General features: G+C 46.6%; 1 protein-coding gene across 1 annotated transcript in view; it reads right to left on the reverse strand.

Moving 5' to 3' along the window:
- LOC147112824 (fibrocystin-like) overlaps positions 1-25,070 on the reverse strand; it is a 610,710-nt gene that overhangs the window by 307,707 nt on the left and 277,933 nt on the right. The window contains exons 18-21 of the mRNA XM_085998227.1: positions 19,627-19,752; positions 16,439-16,572; positions 2,765-2,877; positions 1,157-1,262 (exon numbers count right to left, since the gene is read on the reverse strand). Coding sequence (XP_085854353.1) covers positions 1,157-1,262; positions 2,765-2,877; positions 16,439-16,572; positions 19,627-19,752 — 479 coding nt within the window. The remainder of the gene's footprint in view (positions 1-1,156; positions 1,263-2,764; positions 2,878-16,438; positions 16,573-19,626; positions 19,753-25,070) is intronic.

Consider the following 25,070-nt stretch of genomic DNA (forward strand, 5'->3'; position numbering starts at 1 on the left):
AATATATTTCCAAGTAAAGAACTTTGGGTGTTATCTAATTTCCTCATAAACAATATTTTTCATTGCGGGTAGACAGGATGAATTAAAAATGACAGGGCACTGTGAAGAACTCTTACTGCTTCAACCGATCTTTCCACAATCTGGTTGGAAATCTGACGTAGGTTTTGTACAAGCTGACACTGGGCATCAAAGAACATCATCAGAGACGGTAATAATGGCCATTGAATATGGAAAAAGTACAGTTAAATGTTAACATTTTAATCTCATCAATGCCACACTGTAGGACAAGAGTGGGAAAATAAACAGTGGCAAAAAAATGTTTTTGAGTTGATTGGGGATAAATACAGAACTAACCATTTCCAACAAACAGAGAAAAAGAACTGATAGTTCAAATGCTGTTTCCTAGGCTGCACTATGTGGGATGGGAAAACATACAGGGATCACGTCCTAATGTTCTGAAATTCTTAAAAGAACAGAGGCCTTGTTTGTTCCAATCTGTTTATGTTTGTTTGTTACCTTTTTTAAGATTGAATAGTTATTGATGACGAATCAGTGCATATATAGCACTCTTCACTGTTGCAAAGGATAGTATCGAGGCCAATGGAGAATGGCACAAAATCAACAATAAATAATGGTGCTGGTGGCTTTGATGATGGCTTCATATTCCACCCACTCCCTCCTTATGAATGCGACACAAGCAGTATAAACTACTGCAAATGGGTGGGGGATGTCATAAATTGCAACTTCTACAAGAAGTAACTCAGGAAGTACTACTGAACGGCCAGCTGAGGGCACCGCCCGAGGAGTATAAATACGCGGGCGTGGGCCCAACTTGGCCAGAGACAATCTGGAAACAGGAAGCTAGTGACTACTAACTAGACCTCCATGTTTTGTTACAAGTCGATTAAAGCCTTGCTTTATGTACAACCAAGTGCGTAGTGAGTCTTTATTACGTCAGGGGATATGAAGTGAAAGCAGGGAAGCGTGTGGAGCATAAACACCAGCATGGATCTTTTGGGCCGAATGGCCAGTTTCTGTGCTGTAAATACTTTGTAAGAGCAAGTAATTCTGCAACAACATGCAGACATCAAAAGTTCAATCCCCAGTGTTACATTGGGCAGCCCCTCTTGGTGACAAAGTTAACCTCCGTCCTTACCTGAGCTCCTCCTTGGTTCTTCCAAGCAGTAAAAGTTTGGAATATCGCTGGAGAGAGAGAGGGGCCAGCCTGAAGATTGTACTCTGGATATACCCACAGACCATACCTGGGAAAAGAAATCATCATGTTTTTAATTCATAAGGTGGCTCACCACCACCTTCTCAAGAGCAACTAGGGATGGGAAATAAATGCTGGCCTTGCTAGCGACATCCCTATCCCAAGAATTAACCATTTTATTTTTTCTTAATTTCCAGGATTGGAAGAGATTATTGCAGTCCACGTGCCATGACACAAAAACAGGAAAATATATCAAACAATGCTCTGGACTGGATTTACCTCCGCAATTCCTCCTGAAACCCAGACGGGATCATGGCAGAAAACTGGGCAAAATGTGCTGCGAGGCCTAACGTTGCCTCTCTGCCTGCATCTAAATTTCCATCTACCCAGCACTGCTGAGACTGCCCCTGATCATCCCTTCCCCATCTGCTGCATACAAATGATGACAGGTTGGCAAAACCCAGCTTCCCAGTGGATCTTCTTGCTGGCCAACCCTGTTAGCCCTGCGCACTGGGACTGCCAGGAGAAGCTTGGGTAGCAGCGGGAAGGCCCCAAAATATCATGATGGAGGAAGAAGGCCTAGAAGTGGTCCCCTCTTAATCCAATTTGGCTCCAAAGACTAACTTCTGTCGGCCTCGGTCTTGGCTGAGACCCAAAACAATTCAACTGAATTCTTCGTTGGGGCTCTTCTGCCCCTTTGAATCTTCTTCCATCTTATTTTGCTTAAATTAGCTAAACTGCAATGAGCATTTTTAATTGATTTTTCACAGATTCTGGGATTTATAACACTTGATGGAGTAATTTTATGAAGCCCGTGCCCTGACACAGAGATTCGCTCTCAAGGAGCACATATCAGGGATTTGAGCACCTTCGCCCCACAATCTCCCATCCATTAAAAGCTGGAAAATCATCAGGGACACATGCCCAAATTTGTAACGTACACCAAAGGCTGGCAAATTTAAGAGCCAGGAGTGCCAATTCCTAAAAGCACCCCCTCATAAGTTGTTAATATCTGTATGTCCACTCCCTGCAGAATTTACTATTTAACTTTGGTTTTGGGAGGCCAAAGAATCAGGATTTTGCGTCTGGAACCAATTTTTAAATGGAAAAATGTGTGACTTATCTGCATCTAACTAGATCACTCAGAAGCTAAAAGCTTACTGTGTCAGGATAAGTATAGGGAACTCTCAATTATCCAACAATTTATATTAAGCACCAGGAATTCACCTCCACTATGGTACCTGGTGAATAATGGAAATGATTGGATAAATAGCTCCACTTGCATTATTGAAAGGACTGTGGCTTTAGAAGATTGGTTCCATTATTTGGTGTGCACAAAATTTTGGTTTTTCATTCCTACTGATGGAGGATATATGCAGTCGTTTAAGGCAGCACACACTTGCTGACTTCCTGCCATCCCCGCAACTGCACCACCCCCCACCCAACAGACCAATTGTTCTGACCCATTATTCCCATCCAGTCAATGTATCTTCTATCTTGTGGTTCCTCTACAGCAGAAACAGCTGTCAGTTAGTTTTCTTTAGGAATTACCTGAGACAAGAGTGAGCTGTGTTCCTGCTGAAGGAGCCCAGTGGAGCCCGGGAAGATCCTCCTGGGGGCAGGTGATACAAAAATCCATAACCGCTGGTGCACACTTCGTTATTCTGTATGAAAGAAAACTTTTAAATCTTCACTAAATAGGGACCGAGCAATAAGACTCTCGCATTGGTGAAAGCTCATTTACAAGTTGTCCATTTGTTCTAAAATGCATTTTAAAAGTTGTTTTCAAAGGCGATAGTATTTAGGTGACGCCAGGTAAATTCAGCTCCCCCTTAACTGTTATCTTTAATACCCTTTTACTTTGTCAGATGGCTCAATGCATCAGCTCCATATCAGTGTTAGTTTTGGATAGGAGCATAAACCATACCCTCAAATTTCTGAGACCAGTTCAGTAATATATTTAAAAGAACGTAAGGCAATTAAAGTTGCATTATTGCATTCTAATTCGTCTTGTGAGACTTCGCCAGGTTTGGAGATGGATGCGCATGCAGTAATTGAACTGGTGACACAATGACTTCATCAGAGCATCTATCATATCCAACCATGAAAATGTTTAAACAAAACCAAACCCTAGAAAACAAGCAACGCAAGTATTGTATAATGACTTACTGTAGTACTACTGTGCCTGCCACACACAGTGCAAACTTAATGTCAGCTGTTAATGAGGCAAAGTTTCAGTTGCATTTTGGGACCAGGCTATTCCTGGCACAGCCAGAGACACAGCCTGCCCAAAAGCAACCCAATGTAGCAGCAATGACTCCATAATTGTGTACGGTTTTAAACTCCAAAAGGACATCAGTGTACTGGAAAGGGTCAAGAGAAGAGCAATAAAGATAATTCTAGTACTGAAACAGGCTAGCACAACTGAAGTGCTCTGATTGAAGAAAAGACAACTGAGAAAGATCATGATCCAAGTCTTTAAACGATGAAAGGTGCAAATAATGTAGATGTAACCAAATTATTTAACTTGAGCTGTGACAGTACACGAGTACAAAATGAACTAGCCTCAAGTGAAACGAGTTTTTTTGTTCTTCACCATATTAAAACTGCTAGCTGAGTACATTGGTTTCTCATCAGTTGTAGTCAATGCTGCCAATTAATTCACTTAAAAGAGAGCTGGGCAGGGGAATTAGTGGCACAGTGAAAGAAGCATGCTACCTTCACCTCTGGAATCTGGATCCCAATCCAGCCAAGACTGATGGTAAATTTTCCTCCTTGCTATTGTATAATTCCTATGTGAAATTATTTTCAGCAATCCCAATAAGGTCCACGTGGGCATGAGTGCACAGTGTAAGAAATTGATGCAGATATGCACTAAAATTGGCAGTTTCACTTTGAGCAATATATGGGGGGAAAATTCAGTTGGTTTGCGCCTCCTGTTAGCGCCTTAAGAGGGCGCTAATGGGGCACAAAGCAACTAGCGCCCGTGCGTGGCGATGTTTGCGCCGCTCACGAAATTAACTAGACATTTTGCGGCAGCGCTAAGCACTACCACCACGATCTCCTGCGCCGGCAGATCATGACGTCAGTCGAGTGTGCAACGCCCCAGTAACGCCCCGGACCAGATATTGAGTGGCGCCCCCTGCCTCACCGCCTGCCGCTAGCAGCGGCAGGTTGAAGGGAGCATTTTGCAATCAGGAAGGGACTGGGGGAGCGTTATTTAAAAGCAACCGCTTCCTGCCTTTTTTTGTTGGTGACATTTTTGCACCACGCATTCTGAGAGAGAGAGAGACTTCTGGAGAGATTCAACGCTGTGTGAAGGAGTTTTGGGTACTGAGCAGCACTTTGCAGGTTCATTTTGATTTGCCCTTCCTTGTATCGATTTAGAAGAGACTGAGGGGGCTGCACTCTGATCCATATGCAGTGTGACCACCTTGGAAAACCCTTTCCCCACATTGCCTAAGCACTTATAACATCTATTCCTCAACTGAGATATATACCAGCGGCATGGGAACCATTTATACCCTCTCATCCTGGTACTCAGAATTGGAGGAAGAGCAGCCGCGGCAGCAGCAGAACCAGGCACAACGGGAGCGCCAACCTCCTCCTCACCCACCTGATGCTACACAGGGCAGAGGGCATCAGCGCAGGGCTGCACCTCGCCACAGGAGATACCCCCAACACAGGGTTTACAGGCAGAGGATGAGCTTCCTCAACATGACTGAGCAGCAGTGCCAAAGGAGGCTGAGACTTTCGCGAGAGGTAGTCGCTGACATCTGCGCAATGCTGCACCAACACCTGGAGCCCAGAGGAGCGGGTGGACACTCCATAGGAGTGGCCATTAAAGTCACCACCGCCCTCAATTTTTTTGTTTCAGTGTCCTTCCAGGGATCATCAGCAGCATCTCCCAGTCGGCTGCACACATTTGCATCACGCAGGTTACCGATGCCCTCTTTGCAAAGGCGCACAATTACTTCCACTTCTCCATGGATGAAGCAAGTGTAACCATGCATGTGGTTGGCTTTGCAAATATGGCAAGCTTGTCAAGGGTGCAGCGTGTCATAGACTACACACATGTGGCCATTAGGGCACCCCATCACAACCCAGCTGTATTTGTCAACCGCAAGGGCTTCTACTCCCTTAACGTCCAGCTGGTGTCTAACCACAGGAAGAACATTATTCATGTTTGCACAAAGTACCCTGCCAGTTGCCATGACTCTTTCATCCTGCGGCAGTCTACTGTGCCTCAGCTCTTCAATCCGCCAACCCAACTTTCCGGATGGCTACTTGGAGACAAGGGCTATCCCCTGAAGATGTGGCTAATGACACCATTGAGGAATCCATCAAACGAAGCTGAGGAGCACTACAACGCAAGCCACATTTCCACCAGAAGCATCATAGAGCAAGCCATCAGCTTGCTCAAAATACGATTCAGATGCCTCAACAGATCAGGTGGCGCCCTACAGTACTCACCAGCCAGGGTCTCCAGAATCATCGTGGTCTGCTGTGCACTGCACAACATCGCACAGCAGCGTGGCTTACCGCTGCCTGAGGAACAAATGGCTCAGCGTACAGCCTCCGCAAAGGAGGAAGAGGAAGACCTTGCGGAGGCGGATGTGCCAGTTCTACCAGCACGCGAGTACACTGCTGGCAGTGATGCAAGGGATGCGCTAATCCATGCCAGATTCGCTTAAGTTTACGAAGCAAACACATGTGGCTGCCACATTCTTAACACACCATACACAAATCTGTACAATAAACTGTGGGTTCCTTGCACTCTCACCACCATCATTACAGATGAAAGGCGTCCTGACACCTCACTGTGACACTTCCATTTCTGGGCACACATGAGGCCAACTCTTTGAATGTTAGCCATCACATTTCTTTATTACAATTGAAATGCTTATCATAATCTTAAATATATATTACATCAAAACACCCAAGTGACTACCCTTGTGACTATTTGTGCGTTAAATTTCTCTTACACGTGCTTCCACGTGGTGCTTCCCCTGTGGCTTCAGCAGATGTAGAGGCACCTTGCTCACTTTCATGCTGCTCCTGCTTTGACACCTTTGGCGGGCGTCCTTTGGATTTGGGAGCCTGGGAGTGCTCGGTAACAGTCTGCTTCTCCGGCAGCTGTGCAGGGGCTAAGATGTCCATCTCTATTGGGTGAGGAATCTGGGGCTCTATCCAAAGGCTCCACAGTGGCATGGGAGTGTGAGCGCTTGGAGAGGAGCCCACACTTCCTTATTGTCAACCACCAATATCCCTCTCATGGGTCGCCCGCACTTCACTGCTAGCAAGTAGCTGGAGAGCAGGTTGTTGCACATCAGTGGGGCCATGAGGACCCATCTCTGTACTGACAGTCCTCATAATGGGGACATCAATGTACCTCTGGTGTCTCTCCTCAATAGCTGCCCATCTATCCTCCATAGCAGACCATTTATTTAGAAGAGTCACCATGCTCTGTTGAGTCTGGCGACTTATGTCCTCCAAGGAGGTTGCCACCCTCTCCATGGTGGCACGTTCATGCGCCATTGCCTCCAACATGGCGTTGCTTATCTTTCAGATGGACTCCTCCATTCTCTGCACACTCGCAGTTACCATGGATGCAGAACCTGTCAAAGACTCCTGCACTTGTTCCTGAAGCTCCTCCACCGCTCTCTTTCTGGATGGCCCCAGAGGCACAGGGTCCACATGCAGCTGAGCAGAGCTAGGAGCGTCCTGCAGCCTCCGACGAGGAATCTCCACAGCTGTCCCTGTCTCCACCATCTGCTGATGCTCACGTGAGCTGTGATACACCAGGTGACAACACTACTCTATCTCGCGAATGACCCACCGAGGTGTGCATCTCTGCGCTGGTGCTGGGTGCGCTCATTTCTGCTGACACTGCGCCCTCAGAGGTTGCAGCTTCCTCTGAGGAGTCTTCCAGCTCTTCCTCCTGAACAGTGGGGAGGGGGGCTCTCGATGATCCTGTGGGGGAGTAAAGGCATGAGTTAGACATGTGATATTAATGTAGCAGGCACATCGAATTGTGCAGATGATCAGAACTCAATCTGTATGAACCAGATGCCATATCAGTCACTTATGCAATCTAAATGAGAGGGCTGCAAATCTATTCTGTCACCAGCTTGCTCTACTGCGCCCGTCTGACCGTCACCCACTTCCAGATCCTCAACACCTCCGACAATGTCGAGAGCAGCCTCCTCAGTGGTGGTCAAGTGGGCATTCGAAGGTGGCCCTCCTCCTGTCCTGCCCCTCTCCCTCTTATTGTGGGCTCTCTTTTCCTGCAATGAGGGACACAAGTGGAGTTTGAGTGAGAATCTTGGAGTGAGTGTAGAGAATCCATAGCATTGATGCTTAGGGGGAGAAAAAGATGGAGTGAGGTGCCAATACCAAGGGCCCTCCCTGTGTGTTGTTAGTTGTTGTCATTGCATAACAGTGATAGCGAGTGTGAGGGGTGCATAGTAGCATAGTGAAGTGATTCTGTACATAGAGAGAGAGGGATGGTTAAGGGTGCAAGGGATGTAAGGGTAAAGTGGGATGTGTAAGGAGTAGGTTGACAATGTAGAGTGCTGGTGATGAGAGGAGATGGGGAGCAGATTGAAGGTAAGTGTGATGTTATACTCACTTTTGCTGTGCGTAGCAGGTCATTGAACTTATCCTGCAAGAACCCAGGAGCGACCACTCAAAGACCTGGCACTCACCTCCTCAGCAATTTGTAGCCAAGCTGCCTTGGTTTGCTGAGGAGGCTTCCTCCATCCATTTGAGAGGAACAGTACCCCTTGAAAACATTGAGTGTCTCCGCTTCCACCACTTCTGTCGGCAGCGAGTTCCAGGTCCTCACCACTCGCTGCATAAAAAAGTTTTTACTCACTGTATCGCTTGCTCAAAATGTTAAATCTGTGACCCCTGCTCCTTGTACCATCAACTGGTGGGAACAGCCTTTCCCCGTCTAGCCTATCCAAACCCATCATAATCTTGCACATCTCTATCAAATCACCCCTCAACCTCCTTTGCTCAAATGAAAACAAATCCAGCTTCTCCAACCTGTCCTTGTAGCTAAGATCCCCCTTTCCCAGAATCATTCTGGTAAATCTCCTCTGTACCCTTTCAAGGGCCTTCACATCCTTCCTAAAGTGTGGTGACCAGAACTGGACGCAATACTCCAGTTGTGGCCTAACCAGCGCTTTATAAAGGTTCAGCATAACCTCTCTACTTTTGTACTCAATACCTCTATTTATGAAGCCCAAGATCCCATATGCTTTGCTAACCATCCTCTCAATATGTCCTGCCACCTTCAGGGACCTATGCACATTAATTCCCAGGTCCCTCTGTCCCTGCACACTCTTTTAAACTGTGTCATTAATTGCATATTGCCTCTCCCTGTTCCTTCGGCCAAAATGCATCACCTCACACTTCTCTGTATTAAATTCCATCTGCCACTTGTCTGCCCATTATGCTAGCCTTTTTATGTCCTGCTGCAGTCGATTGGTATCATCCTCACTGTTTGCCACACCTCCAAGTTTGGTGTCATCGGCAAATTTAGAAATTCTACTCTGTATTCCAATATCCAGGTCATTTATATATATTTTTTAAAAATCAGTGGCCCCAGCACTGACCCTTGGGGAACACCACTGTCTACCATCCTCCAGTCTGAAAAATAGCCATTTACCACAACTCACTGTTTTCTGTCCTTATTCCAATTCCTGATCCAAGCTGCCATTGATCCACCTATTCCATGAGCCTTAATTTTGTTAACCAGCCTTCTATGTGATACTTTGTCAAACGCCTTCCTAAAATCAATGTAGACAACATCCATTTCATTCCCTTCATCAATCTTCCCTGTTACTTCATCAAAAAATTAAATTTGATTAGTCAAACATGATCTGCCTTTTACAAGTCCGTGTTGGCTCTCCTTAATTAGTTTAAACCTCTCCAAGTGCCCATTAATTTTTTCCTTGATTATTGTTTCTAAAACTTTACCCACCACAGATGTTAAACTGTAGTTGCTAGGATTGTCCTTACACCCTTTCTTGAACAACGGTGTCACATTTGCCACTTTCAAATCCTCAGGCACCTCTCCCACATCTAGGGAAGATTGGAAAATTATGGCAAACCTCCCCCAATTCCCTTAGCAACCTGGGATGCAAGCCATCTGGACCACGTGACTTATCCACTCTAAGCATACCCAGCCTTTCTAGTACATCCTGTCTATTAATTTTCACCCCTACCATTGCTTCTACCTTTTCGACTTCTACCGATATTTTGTCAGCATCCATTTCCTTAGGAAACACTTGTGGCGGAGCCACCAAGAGACACTGGGCAATTAGTAATCATCCCTTTAACTACCATGTAGTGCAGCTGTGGACTGCACCTTTAAACTGTATATAGTTTCTTGCATTTTCGCGTGATGACGTCATGACTCCGATCACGTGACCCCCAGTTGGCACGGAGAACGTGATGACATCATGACGTCAGCTTCCAGTACTTAGTAGCAGTCTTAGAGAGGCTGTGAGGCTGCACAGACCTGTTTACATCTGCTCCTGTAGTTTTACCAGTTAAGTTGTTTGTTTATTAAACTTTGTTATTTTGTTTCACTGCGTCGAACTTCATTATTCGGGTAGGAACTTCCGTTCCTACATTGGTGACCCCGATCTTGTCGGACAACTTTCGTTGAGGTATTTATAATGAATACGAACGCCGTTGCCCTTAAATTGCTGCAGTTCTGGGAACAGCAACCAGCAGCATGGTTTTTCCAGGCAGAAGCCCAGTTTGCACTCCGGGACATTACAGCGGATTCGACCCGTTATTATTACGTAGTCTCCGCTCTCGACAGCGCCATGGCCTCGCGGGTCGTCAGCCTCCTGGGCAATCCACCGGCAGAGGGCAAGTATGAAATTCTAAAAACTCATTTACTACAGGTGTTTGGTTTAAATAAGTCGGAGCGTGCACGCAGGCTTATTGCTATGCCCGGCCTTGGGGACTCAAAACCATCGGAATTGATGAGCCAGATGCTCACGCTTTTGGGTTCGGAGCCCCAATGTTTTTTGTTTCGAGAACTCGTCCTCTGCCAGCTACCTGAACCAGTTCAGGCAGCCTTGGCCAGTTCTACGATTACGGACTGTGCCGAGCTTGCTGCAGAGGCAGACAAGACTTTTACGGTCACACAGCAGAGTTGTGCAGCCACGAGGCGCCTTTCCCCCACACGAGTGAAGCCCAGCCCTCCTCCAGCAGGCTGGTGTGTGTACCACGCCCGTTTTGGCGCCAAGGCTCGATGCTGCCGTCCTCCCTGCAGTTTCGCTGAAAAAAATCTCCAGTAGGCCCGCAAACTTCGATGAGGATGACAGGGTCTGACAAACACACCCAGTTCACCATGGCAGTCGGTTCAGCGGGAAAACTCCTCTACATTACGGATTCCATGACAGGGCGACGATTCTTGTGTGACACTGGTTCTCAGTGCAGTATTTTGCCAGTTTCAAAGCTAGATCTACAATCCAGCGGTCACGGTCCTTCCCTCGAGGCAGCCAATGGTGCGGCCATTCGCTCGTTCGGTAAACGGACAGTTAATTTATCTCTCGGAGGTCAACGTTTTGTGTGGGAGTTTATAACAGCTAAAGTATCACAGGCCATCCTGGGGGCTGATTTTTTCTGTGCCTATGGTTTTCTGGTCGACGTCCAACATTGTCGACTCATTAATGCGTCTACTTTCCACGCGGTGCCTTGCCACCGCAGCACTACTGTCTCCTGGTCGGTTGCCTGTGCGGTTCCATCACAGGAAGGGTTTAGGCGCCTACTCGGCGAGTTCCCGGAGTTCACCAGGCCTACATTTTCGGCAGCAGTCGCGAGGCACGGTGTGGCGCATCACATCACCACAACGGGATCGCCTGTTTATGCTCGGGCACGAAGATTGGAACCCGGAAAGCTTGCAGCCGCAAAGGCAGAGTTTCAGACCATGGAGCGCCTTGGGATTGTCCGACGCTCCGATAGTCCTTGGTCCTCCCCACTACACATTGTACCTAAACCAGGTGGCGGATGGAGGCCTTGCGGGGATTACAGACGCCTTAATGAAGCCACTATGCCGGATAGGTATCCAATACCGCATATACAAGATTTTTTGACTCATTTGGCTGGCAACTCAATATTTTCCAAAGTAGATCTCGTCCGTGGATATCACCAAGTTCCTGTGCACCCTCAAGACATCCTCAAAACGGCGGTCATCACACCGTTTGGCCTTTTTGAGTTCCTCCGCATGCGGTTTGGATTGAAAAATGCGGCTCAGGCCTTTCAGCGACTCATGGACTCTGTGCTACGGGACCTTCCCTTCATTTTCATTTACTTGGATGACATTCTCATCGCTATTAAGGATAAGAAGGAGCACATGGCTCATTTACGTACACTCTTTGCCCGTCTCAGCCAACATGGCCTCATCATAAACCTAGCCAAATGCCAGTTTGGGTTAACCAGCATTGACTTTCTGGGGCATAGGATCACCTCAGAAGGCGCCGTCCCACTGGCCACCAAGGTAGAGGCAGTTATGGCATTCCCGCAGCCTCACATATTTAAATCTCTTCAGGCGTTCCTGGGGATGGTAAATTTTTATCATCGTTTTGTCCCCAAGGCAGCCCAATTGATGCAGCCGCTGTACGAAGCACTCAAAGGGAAGTCGGGTAAAGGTGTTATCACTTGGACACCGCAGATGGACCAGGCGTTCCTTGACACCAAGGCGGCGTTGGCAGACGCAACTATGCTTGCACACCCACTCCCGGGCGCGACCATCGCCCTTGCTACCGATGCCTCCGATTACGCCATCGGGGCGGTTCAGGAACAATGGGTTGACGGGACTTGGCAGCCATTGGCCTTTTTTAGCTGCCAACTGCGCAAGAACGAGCGAAAATATAGCACTTTTGACAGGGAGTTGCTGGCCCTGTTTTTGGCCATCCGGCATTTTCGTTTTCTCCTAGAAGGGCGCCCGTTCACTGTATTCGTGGACCATATGTAGGATTTGCAAAATCCAGGAAAATACAGCCTACATTTTAAAACCCCTGACATGGCCACATTTTTAAGAGCACAAGATGGAGTCGGCAGATCACATGACTCATTTCAGAAGGACATACCACTGCAATACCTTAAAGAAACCTGAGTCACCACCGATTGGAAAATTCCAGACTGACTGCAATTGATATGGTAATAAAGGTAGCAGCAGTAACGAAGTCAAAAACAAAGGACTTGCACTTGAAAAGGTCATGTTAACCGCCAGATAAACGTAAACCCATCACTGAAATCACAGAGCACAGACAAGACCCATTATCTGCATCCAACTCAGCGGGACACGGGACATAACCCATCAGTTTGGTTTCGGCCACGATTAAAGTCGTTAAACTAAAGTACCAGCTTTTGTCAAAGTAGCCGGCCCAAAACTTTGACAAAAGAAAACCCCTGATTTGGCGCCAAAGATAAGGGCAAGGAAACGGTATAACTGTTGGGGGAAAATCGACGGGCAGAAGGTATGATCGGAGGCAGAGAACAACGAAAGGTTAAGGTTAAGTTGAACGGTTCGAGTGGAGAGGTCCGATTAGGAGGTTCGATTACGGTTCGAGGAGCACGGAGGTTCTACAAGTTCGAGCAGGAGAGCAGGTTCAGGAGCCCGTCCCAGAAGGAAGATCAATCGGGAATCCCGGAAGCTACAGGAGCACCAAAGTCGAGGACAGTTTTAAAACCCTGGTGAGCATAGAGGCCCAACTCCACCTAGCTGACCTAGTAGAGGGATACTTTAGAGACGGGAGGGTTTTAATATTAAGGGCTTTGTAATCGGGAGTGTTATTTATCCTTCGTTGTACCGCGCGCTTTCCCCACCCCCGTTTTATTATACCGCAGCTAATGAATTGATGTATTTTAAGATAGTCAAAGTAATTCTTGTGTGTTAAATTTTAGTTCCCATTGGGAGGCGTGTTAATGATTTTGTCTGTGTTGTTTCTTTGTTCCCTGTGTTTTTATTCTCCTTATAAATAAAGAAACCATTCATTTTAAAACTTACCTTGTCTCACCTGATCCATTTGTCTTCCGAGTCACAAGTTGGGCCAACACATCAAGGTAGTCTGGCAATAAGTCCAGTGTCTAGAATCAGTGAGGGGGGAGCGCTTCAAAACTGCTCACGAGCAGTGTGAAATCAAGAATCGATCTCGCACACCACGAGCTCGTTAAAAAGACCCCTTACACATAAGCCGCTCACTTTCGCAGTGGCCAAAACGGCGGAGCCGTGGTCAGCCCGGCAACAGCGCCACCTTACATTTATATCCAAATTTACGATGGATTTATGACACATGTCTGGCAAAGATAATCTCGTGGCTGATTGCCTTTCACGTGCCCCAGTCCAGGCAGTTCACCTGGGAATCGATTTCGTCGGGTTGGCGGAAGAACAACTGGCAGTTCCCGAAGTTCAGGCGTATCGGACCACGCCTTCTAGCTTGCAGGTAGCCGATGTTATGTTCCAATCAGCAGGAACCACGCTCTTGTGCGACACATCCATGGGAGTGCCCCGGCCCATTGTGCCGGTCGAATGGCGTAAGAAGATTTTTCAGGCTATACATGGCTTATCACACCCGGGGATGCGAGCTTCACAACGGCTCATGTCCCTCAAATTTGTTTGGAAGGGAATGCATTCGGACATTCGGGACTGGACAAATAATTGCGTGGGCTGTCAAAAATCTAAGGTCCATCGTCATGTTAAGGCTCCAGTGGCCATCTTCCCAGTGCCGGAACGCCGGTTCGATCACGTACATGTGGACTTAGTGGGTCCCCTCTCCGCTTCGCGGGGTTTCATGCATCTCCTGACAATAGTGGACTGCACTACCAGGTGGCCAGAGGCGATTCCCTTGGTCGCTACCACTGCAGCGGACGTATCCAGGGCGTTTATTTCATTGTGGGTGGCCTGGTTTGGGGTGCCATCTGACATCTCCTCTGACCGAGGTCCACAATTCACGTCAGAGTTGTGGAACGCAGTTGCACAGGGCTTGGGTACCAAGCTGCACTGTACCGCCGCTTACCATCCGCAAGTGAACGGTTTATGCGAGAGGTTTCATCGGTCTCTAAAGGCGTCCCTCCGTGCCAGCTTGCGTGGTCCCAACTGGGTGGACAGACTCCCCTGGGTGATGCTAGGCCTCCGTACAGCCCCCAAGGATGACCTCCAGGCTTCATCGGCTGAGTTAGTCTATGGTCAAGCACTTCGAGTACCAGGGGACTTCCTCCCTCCACATACAGAACCATGGTCGCCTGCTCAGCAGCTCCTTCAACATCACGAGGTGGCAAAGAATTTCCTGCCTATTCCAACCTCGCATCACAGCCTACAGAGGCCTCATGTTCCGGCAGAACTTATGAGTTCCGATTACATTTTTATTCGGCAGGACGCTCATAGAGATACACTCAGACCACCTTATGCTGGACCGTTTCGTGTCATCTCAGCGGGAGAGAAATTTTTCACGGTCGAAGTGGGAGGTAAGTCCGATACCATCTCTATCAACCGACTTAAACCAGCCCATCTAGATCGGAGTGAACCAGTTGTTGCTGCCCAGCCACCTCGCCGTGGACGACCACCGTTGGCTGCTAGACCAGTTATGCAACAGCCCACCATTGAACTGCCTGCTTCTGCCTCATCCTTGCCTACACCTTCTGCTACTGTTTCCTCCACCCCAGATGCACCGCTTCAGACACAGCCAAGCACCGGCTCGTCTCCCAACGTTCCACTGCCTGAAGTTCGTAGTCGTTCGGGCAGAATCATTAAACCTCCTGTTCGTTTGACGCTGTCTGTTAAAGAGAATTCTGGGGGGGCGCCTGTGGCAGAGCCACCAAGAGACACTGGGCGATTAGTAATCATTCCTTTAACTACCATGTAGTGCAGCTGTGGACTGCACCTTTAAACTGTATGTAGTTTCTTGCATTTTCGCGTAGTGACGGCATGACGCCGATCACGTGACCCCCAGTTGGCGCGGAGAACGTGATGACGTGATGACGTCAGCTTCCAGTACTTAGTAGCAGTCTTAGAGAGGCTGTGAGGCTGCACAGACCTGTTTACATCTGCTCCTGTAGTTTTACCAGTTAAGTTGTTTGTTTATTAAACTTTGTTATTTTGTTTCACTGCGTCGAACTTCATTATTTGGATAGGAACTTCCGTTCCTACACACTGATACAAAGTACTCATTGAGTATTCTAGCCTTGCCCTGCGCCTCTAAGCATATATCACCTTCTTTGCCCCTAATAAGCCCCACCCCAGCTCTTACTACCCGCTTACTGTTTACATGCTGGTAGAAGATTTTTGGGTTCCCTTTTATGTTAACCGCCATCCTACTCTCATATTCTCTCTTTGCCAATCTTATTTTCATCTTCACTTCCCCTCTCAACTTATTGTATTTGGTCTGGTTCTCCCTTGAAGAATTCACCTGACATGCATCATACACCCTCTATTTTTGTAACCAGATAATCCATTTTAATGATGTTGGTTGAGGGATAAATAATGGTCAGAACCAAATATCGGAGAGAACTCCCCTGCTCTTCTTCGAATAGTGCCATGGAATATTTTACATCTTCCTGAGAAAGCAGACATAGCTTTGGTTTAACTTCTCATCTGAAATACAACACCTCTGACACTGCAGCACTCCCTCAGTACTACACTGAAGTGTCAGTCTCGATTATGTGCTCAAGTCTCTGGAGTGGGGCTTGAATCTCACGACCATCTGACTTAGAGACAAGAGAGCTATCAATAGGCCCAGGCTGACACAATGCTCATCTGTGCATGGACCTGTATGTGGTATTGGAGGGAAAAATACATCTAAAATCATAAAATGTTACAGCACAGAAGGAGGCCATTTGGCCCATTGTGCCTGTGCTGGCTCTTGGAAAAAGCTATCCAATTAGTCCCACTCCTCACTCTCTTTCCCCACAGCTCTGCAAATGTTTCCTTTTTAAAATATTTATCCAATTCCCTTTTGAAAGTTATTATTGAAACTGCTTCCACCACCTTTTCCAGATTATAATAACTCACTGCATATTTTTTTCCTCATGTCGCCTCTGGTTCTTTTGCCAATTACCTTAAATCTGTGTCCTCTGGTTACTGACCCTTCTGCCACTGGAAACAGTTTCTCCTTATTTACTCTATCAAAATCCTTCAAGATTTTCAACACCTTTATCAAAATGGGAGGAAGGAAATAATAACTCAAGAGCCAAACATACCTCAATGAAATTGGTGGGTGATTTAATATAGAAACCAGCTGGAGACACTGATTCGATATTGGAGAGTCCATCACTGCCACTGATCCCAATCACTGTGTTATTCACTATTTTATTCCCTTTCTCCTCACCGACCTCTGGAACAAGACAAATACAACACCACAGTACAGTCAATTTCTGTTAGGGCAGAAACCAAACTTTACTCATTAGAATTAAACAGACGTGTACCACCAGTTTCATAGGCCTCGATATTTTTATTCATAGAGTCACTGGGGGAAAAACTTCTTTTAGCGCCCTGGAAAAATTAGTGCCCCCGCGGCCGAAATTGAGTGGTAGCGCCCCAAGAGGGAAGTGGGGTGCTACTAGAAGCAGGCCTTCTTAAAGGCGAGGGGCCTTGCCCAGCTGAGCCACCGGGGATCGGAGTGCCAGCAAAAGAGCCCAGCACTCAAGAGAAATGCCGGGCTCATGGGGCGCAGCCGGCACTCCGTGGGGGGTGCCGGTCAGGAGGCCGGCGGCAATGGGGGCAGGTGCTGGCAGGTGGCCAGCAACAAAAATGGCCGCCCGGCACCTCGCCTTTAAATAGCGCTGCCCCGGCCACAGGTAGGTCCCTCCCCAACCCCGTCGGACATAGCGTCCGGTGGTAAGTCAGGGGGCGCTCCCAAAGGTCGCGGCTGGGGTGTGAGCGGGGCGCTGTGCACGGCGATGCCATCATCGGTGGCGGAACAGCACCGCGGGGCGCTAACGGGAGGCGCAAAGAAACCAAATTTTTCCCCCATAGCGTCATAATGGCACAGAAGGAGGCCATTTGGCCCATTGAGTCTGTGCCAGCTCTCTATAGCGCAATCCAGTCAGTCCCACTCCCCCGCTCTATCCTCGTAGCCCTGCACGTTTATTTCCCTCAAATGCCTATCTAGTCTCCCCTTGAAAACATTGAGTGTCTCTGCTCATTCAGGGTTGTGGGCATTTTCAGCTGTAGTAATCAAACTGCACCAGGTTACCACTCTTAAATATATCAAGGTTTGCCCTCTTTCCCCACCCTCGGTTTCCCCTCTTTCCCCACCCTCGGTTTCCCCTCTTGCCCCACCCTCGGTTTCCCCTCTTGCCCCACCCGCGGTTTCCCCTCTTGCCCCACCCGCGGTTTGCCCTCTTTCCCCACCCTCGGTTTCCCCTCTTTCCCCACCCTCGGTTTCCCCTCTTGCCCCACCCTCGGTTTCCCCTCTTTCCCCACCCTCGGTTTCCCCTCTTTCCCCACCCGTGGTTTGCCCTCTTGCACCACCCTCGGTTTCCCCTCTTGCCCCACCCTCAGTTTGCCCTCTTGCCCCACCCTCGGTTTGTCCTCTTTGCCCACCCTCGGTTTGCCCTCTTGCCCCACCCTCAGTTTGCCCTCTTGCCCCACCCTCGGTTTGTCCTCTTTGCCCACCCTCGGTTTGTCCTCTTTGCCCCACCCTCGGTTTCCCCTCTTTCCCCACCCTCAATTTGCCCTCTTGCCCCACCCTCGGTTTCCCCTCTTGCCCCACCCTCGGTTTGTCCTCTTTGCCCCACCCTCGGTTTGTCCTCTTTGCCTGCCTGCGAATGATCTCCTGGTTCTTGGAACTTCTCGCACAACAGCTGCTGGCAGGAAACCATGAGCAAAGATACTCAGGGGAGCCAACCTTTAATAGGTAAATGCAATAACATTTGCAGATGTCACATGATCAGCCATCACATGGCCAGACATCACATGATCAAACCTCCAGGAAGGATGTCTTGCTGCAGTTGTACAGGGCCTTGGTGAGACCACGCATTGAGTATTGTGTGCAGTTTTGGTCGCCTTATCTGAGAAAGGATGTTTTTGCCATGGAGGGAGTGCAGCCAAGATTCACCAGACTGATACCTGGGATGGCAGGAATGACATATGACGAGAGATTGGGTCGATTAGGCTTATATTCGCTAGAGTTTAGAAGAATGAGAGGGGATCTCATTGAAACTTATAAAATTCTAACAGGACTAGACAGACTAGATGCAGGAAGGATGTTCCTGATGGCGGAGGAGTCCAGAACCAGGGTCACAGTCTAAGGATAAGGGGTAAGCCATTTAGGACAGAGATGAGGAGGAATTTCTTCACCCAGAGAGTGGGAAACCTGTGGAATTCTCTACCACAGAAGGCAGTTGAGGCCAATTCATTAATTATAGTCAAGAAGGAGTTAGGATATGTTTCTTAAGGCTAAAGGGATCAAGGGATATGGGAAGAAAGCAGGGACAGAGTACTGAATTTGGATGATCAGCCATGATCTCATTAAATGGCGGAGCAGGCTCGAGGGGCTGAATGGCCTACTCCTGCTCCTATCTTCTATGTTTCTATGAAGACCTCCAACTAGAGTTGCCAACCCTATCCACCACACATGCGCTGGCAGAGCAGGACACCTGAAAATCCGGGCCCTGTGACTCAAAGATCACACACCATTTACAGTGCTCTTATTAATGAAGGAAACAATTTTACAAATAAGTACTCTCTCTGATACTAGTTTATCACTATAGCCTATAGACTATCTCTTGAGATAATGAGACCCTGTATAAAGCCTGTCCATCTCCCATCATAGGAATCAGATTTTACAGCTCTCTGATAAAAACGGGAAAACAAACCCTGGCCTCAGGCAGTTTCTAAAGAGACTGATAAATACTGATCAAAGTGCTGTAAGATAGACATATTGCAAATGGATCTTCTTCCTCCCTCACTCAACTGTGTCTGTTCCAGGTAATGCCTCTGCAAATAACTGGAAATACAATTGTATAAATCGGAGCAATTAAAAGAAATAAAAACAAATCATGAAATCCCTTAAGACTGGGGAGAAACTCTATGAATATGTTCCCATCAGTAATCGTCCCCTTTAATAATGAAATTGGATTAAATACCCACTCTGTAAGTCCATGTTGTGAATTTTTTTTGAATAGTTCCAAAGTGATGTTAAAACAAGAAAGCAAGAAGCTGAAACAATTGGTTTGTTAACTGTTTGGATGATATCAAAGGTAATGTGAGTAGAATAACTGACTGACCGGCTGATGGTTGTGCATCAGTCATTCAGCACTGCAACATCAGCTATAAGCTCTATACATCAGACTGTACATCAATCTCTGAATCTCCTGACTGCCCCGTATCACCATCTGACTCATACTCCCAATTATGTTTGAAGTGCATAATGTAACTAACTTACTGAGCAGGATGCCATGGCCTGAAATGTTAAACAGCACATTCTTCTCCACTCTCAGATCGGATATGCTGTTCAGACCAATCCCTCTGCCAAATGAATCCCATATGGAGCACCCACGGATATATGAATCTGTAGGAGAAAAGAGCGATGCTATTCATTGCCTAATAGTGGACCATTGCGGGGGGGGGGGGCGGGGGAGGCAGGGGGAAGTAACTACAGCTGTTGTCCTGAGTTTAAGCCCCAGTCAAGTCTAGTCAAATCTGCCAGTCACAGGCACGTTGAGTTTTATTTATTTTATTTATTCAGTAGGCCGCATACTTCTCTCGAGGGAGGAGGGGCACAGAACAGAAACCGCCGACTCCTCTGTAAAATTCCAAACACATTGGCACAAAAGCATGACTGAAACACATTCAAAAATAAATCATATTCATTTAGGTGTGAAAAATTGCTTTGTAAATAAGCAATTTGCTTCTCACACCGACACATTAGCAATAAAAAAAAATTCACTCAATGTAGGTATCAGGAGATAAAAGAACACCAAGTAGAAGGTACGCATTAGAGAACTGACCTCAGCTTGAATTTTTATTTCAACTCAAACTGATCCCCAGTCTGTTGAACTTGAAGCCATTTGTACTTAACCAATAAAAACTAAACCTGCAGGCCCAGAACATGCAAACATTTACTGTTCAAAGATGAAGTTCTGTTTTTTTATCAAATGTATATATATATATCTATTCTTATTCCAATGATTGGATAAGCTGTTCTGGAGGCTGATTTCAAATCTCCATGAATATTGTTAAACTTGTTCAGAACAGCATGGGACTGCCACTAACTTCTTCTCCCACCTCGTGCAAACTAAATAATAATGTCATCGTGGGGATTGGCTGCACTGAAGGTTTCAAGGATCAGTGATAATGTTGGAGTGTGTTTTATGGTCCTTGCTTTAAAATGCACTGGGGTGCTGTACTGGCAGGCCCAGGAATGTTTCAAAACAGCCATGTGAAGGTCAAGATCAAATGCAGGTTTCTGGTACTACAGTTTGTGCAAATAGAGGCGCTGTTCACATCTCACACATACTGTCGGCCCCTGCACAAGACGTATGTTTGCACAGGAGGTGTGCGCTAATCACACAAAATATTTGCAACACCATTGTACCATTCGGTCAGCTCTCCTTGTTGCAGCCAGATTATTTATAAATAGCTTCACAGGAGTCATCTAGTTTGCATTAAAGAGCCCAGCACTAGCTATCATTTCATATGTGCTGTGCAACTTGTGTACACACAATTCAGGATCACAAATGTGTGTGTATTTCACCCATACCATCGTTGTTCTATAGATAGTCTACACAAGATTATTTCACTGAAACAGCATCATTTTTCAGTAAAGTCCTCTCCCTTTATTGGATGGCCCTACCTATAACCATCAAGTAGTGCCCTCTGCTTTGTGTCATGATTATTAGATATACGCAAATTAATACTTTCTTCTTCATTCGGAGCCATCTTGTACAAAAAGTAGGTACTGTATAACATTAATCAGGGCCAGAGCAGTCTCCTGGACTAGTTTTCATCACCTAAAGCGGATGAGAGAGGAATCTTCCAGATTTTCTTGCCCCCTAATTGGCCTGGGTTTTTCACCTCTCTCAGGAGATCACATGGTCTTGGCTGGGGTTGGGGGGGGTCTATAAATTGTGATGCACAAGCCATCACAATGTGTGGGACGGGCTGGATGGACGAGAGGGCCTTTTCCTGTCTGTCATTGTTCATATGATTGTATTATCAGAAATAGCCTGACCTCTTCCATCTTGTATGTGCAAATAACCACTTATCCAGTTTAAATCCTACATATTAGCAATGACTTTTATACAAGCTACACAATGCCAGATAGCCAGCTACATCCTGTCAACTGTACGTGTACAAAGGACTGATACAAACAAGTATATCCACCTGATGCAGCTCAACTGCATGATAGGGTCATTTTGCAAAGTCCTGTTCCTGGCCCAGAGCCTTTCTTGACGGGAGCTTGGACCTGAGAATCGGGTGCGAAAATCAGTGTACCTGATTCACACCACATCCTGCTACTTCAATTTAATGGCTGGAAAATCAGGAGCACTGCTGTGTCGGTGTACTGACCCTCCCATCCCATCCCATTCTCTGATCCGTGCTCCACACCCAGAGCTCAACCTTCTGGAGCGAAGCATGTTGGGAGCACGGTACAGAGAATGATTTACCCTCATATCCAGATTATATATAAAATACCACATTTACTACAGCAACCCATTAAAGCACTAAAGGCTACTAGAGGGCAATAATAATGTGCCATGGATTTTCTGTAACAAATGAAAAATCTACACAGTTCACCACAATTTACAATCTATCAGGGGTTTAAATATACCTCAGCTACACAGCATCTGGGACAGATAACCTGACACAGATCTGGTGCACATGTGATTCTGCAGAAGTTTTCCCCCCCCCACCTATTCATTATTGGATGCAGGCCTAGAACAACTGATGAAATATGCATAGACAAATGATAGGCAGCAGGAAAACTGCACAACTTTGATCAGCGATGCTCCTTTATAATGTCGGCACAAGCGGTCATTTCCCCGGCTTCACTGCGGGATCGGTGCTTCAAGGTGTAATAAATATCTATGGAAAAGATACTTTCCGCCCTATTGTTTCCCTTCAAAACAGAAGTCACTGCCACAACCATTCAGTCCTGCTCAGGGGGGTCACAGGAAAGCCCCTGCGACTGCATGACCTGCTCTTTCAGTTTTGACATCTGAGAAAGAAATGCTGGTTGCCACGGTGACATCACGCACAGACCCGACAGGTCACAGGGCGAGCACCGATAGAATGAATCAAACTATCCATTGGAGTAACTTCAAACCAAAACGGGTTGGGGGTCACTATTGTTGCTCGTATTAATAGCGAGTGTCAATTTCAACAAAAAAAGAACAGATGCAGGGAATTCTATTTTATTTGTAATTAAGATGGAAAAGAACATTTACTTTAGACAGGAGTGCTAATATGTGGCATAGGTCCTCCAAATGGTACCAGTGAGAACCTAACAGGATGGCATGGTGACTCGGCCCAGTCAGACTGCTACATAGCCACGGTGCAAATTTGTGCCCACAATACCCCACGTGGAGGGTTTTTGATCTGAATTCTGCTATTGTGGAGACAGCTTCTGACCTTTATTCACCCTTGCATAAAAAAAATTAGAGTTGCATGCCCGCACCATTTGCTTCAATCTGGAGAGGATGCATCTTTAAAAACATACTCCGGTTCTACCAAGTGTCACACGGCCAAAGTATACAGGGAAGAACACACCAGCTGCCATAAACGTTATCCATGGTAATGAATTCCAGGCCTTGAGCGGACAGAAATCTGATGCCTTCACGTAAAAATACTTTTGCCTAAAATCCCTTGAGGCTCAACAGGTAAATGGCGTGCTAAAAGGTGCCTCAATGCTCGTGGGTTGAGGGGGGTGGGGGTGGTGAGGAAAATAAAGAAAGCCTGAGTTCCCACTCCTGATGGTAACCCTGTTAAGTCTGTGGGTTGTATTGCAAATAATACACAGACTCCAAGATTAACAAATAAAACAGGTCTTTACTATTCAGAGGTTCGGGCAAATCTGCCCTAGTTAACGTATCACAACCCTTATATACTGGTGTGGCCACTATCGGTATTACAGTATACATGAGCCAACAAATAGTGCCACACCTAAAATAGTGCTCTTAAAGGCGAACAGTTACATTCAATAGTTCCCTTAAAGGTAAACGGGTACATACACTACAATCCTCCCTTTTTAGCTTTTTACTTACAGAATCCCGTTAAACATACAATCTTCAACTTTATATAAACAGTTTGCAGATATACTCTCGATGGAGTCAACGTCATATAACAATTTACAGATATACTCTCGATGGAGTCAACGTCATATAACTTCATGTTTAACATAACATAATAACATATATAACTTCATGTCAAAACAGATCACAGATTCAGTCTCTGCGGAAAACAGTTCACAGATTCAGTCTCTGTGGTGTAGTCGGTTCACATTGCTGGAGTGACTCATTCAATAGTCCTTCCATGGATTTAACAGTTTGAACTTCCGAACTGATTTGGCTCCGTTCGGAGGGACCACGTGTGTGATCTGGTAGAGGTGATAATGGTTCAGATGGGTCATCTTCTGTTTCGACTTTTCCTTTTCTGCTTCTTGGAGACTCTCTGGGCTCCACTGTCAGCTGCCAGCTGCATGCACAGTTCCTCCTTCTCTTCCTCCTTTTTCCGTAGTAGAGCCACCTTCTCCCGATGTTCCGTAGACTTTTGGTGCTCCTCCATGATTTCTGCACTTTGGGAGTCGAAGTTACAAGCTGGGCAGGACAGGACAACGTAATATTCGGTGTAGTCCACCAGGTCATGGTAATATTCGGTGTCGTCCTGAGCTAGGCCAGCGAGAGGGTCGTCTATTTCCTCCATACCCAGCTGGACGTTAGCCAGCTCTTGTTCCAAATCCAGACATCTTTCCTGAAGAGACTTCTTCATGTGTACCTCTTCATCCAGCTTTTTCTGGGCTTTCAGCAAGTCGTTTACTAATTACCTCATTTGTGATTTTAATACTTCAACTTCCTTGAGATTGATTGATCGGACTATTCAATCCCTCTACCGGAGCAGCTGTTTCAGCGGTCTGTTGTTCTACATTGACGTGAGTCAGCGTACTTTTGGTATCCAAGGGTTGCTCTGCTGCCATCTTCTCAGTCTGTGTTGCAACCTCAGCTATTTCAATAACTTTTGAGAGCTCCAAACCCCTCTCCTCTTCCACCACTAATGTTTCATCTATGGATGGAATCTTTACCGATGAGGCAGCCTTGGCCTGGAGCTCATCAAACATTTTCTGCAGCCTTTGGACTTCTTGCTCATGTTCAACCTTTAGTTGTTCATATGCTTCTACTGAAACTAGCTTTTCAGGGGTTGCCGAGTTAATCCCCTCCAGCATCGTAGCCTGGGCCTGTCCATACTGTTCTTTCAACTTCTCACACTCTGCTTGTAAGGAGTCGTAGAGAAGGACTGGAATAAAATCCTGGCTTCCTGAAGATTCCTCTGCAATTGGTTTTTTTGCAATTTCCTGTTGGAGTTCAGCCAAGGCTGCTATGCTATCTGCCTCTCGAAGTCTCACTGCCATCAATTCTTCTTTATTCTTGCAGTCTATCTCAGCCATTTCCCGTTTACTCTCATTTAACTGAGTGAGTAGCCCCTTATTCTGGGCTGAGAGATATTGCACCTTCTCATGTAGACCATAGCACTCCTTCTCTGCTCGACATAGCTGATTTCTGCTGATTTGGTTCTGTGTTTCAAGTTCCAACATCCTTTGCTTAGCTTCTTTCAGTTTCGCCTCAATAATCCCCTCTCGCAACATGTCCACATTATTCACATCAGGTAAAGAAG

The sequence above is a fragment of the Somniosus microcephalus genome, chromosome 9 (genome assembly GCF_052327205.1).
Source record: "Somniosus microcephalus isolate GS21.2 chromosome 9, FLI_Smic_1.0, whole genome shotgun sequence".
Lineage (NCBI taxonomy): Eukaryota > Metazoa > Chordata > Chondrichthyes > Squaliformes > Somniosidae > Somniosus > Somniosus microcephalus.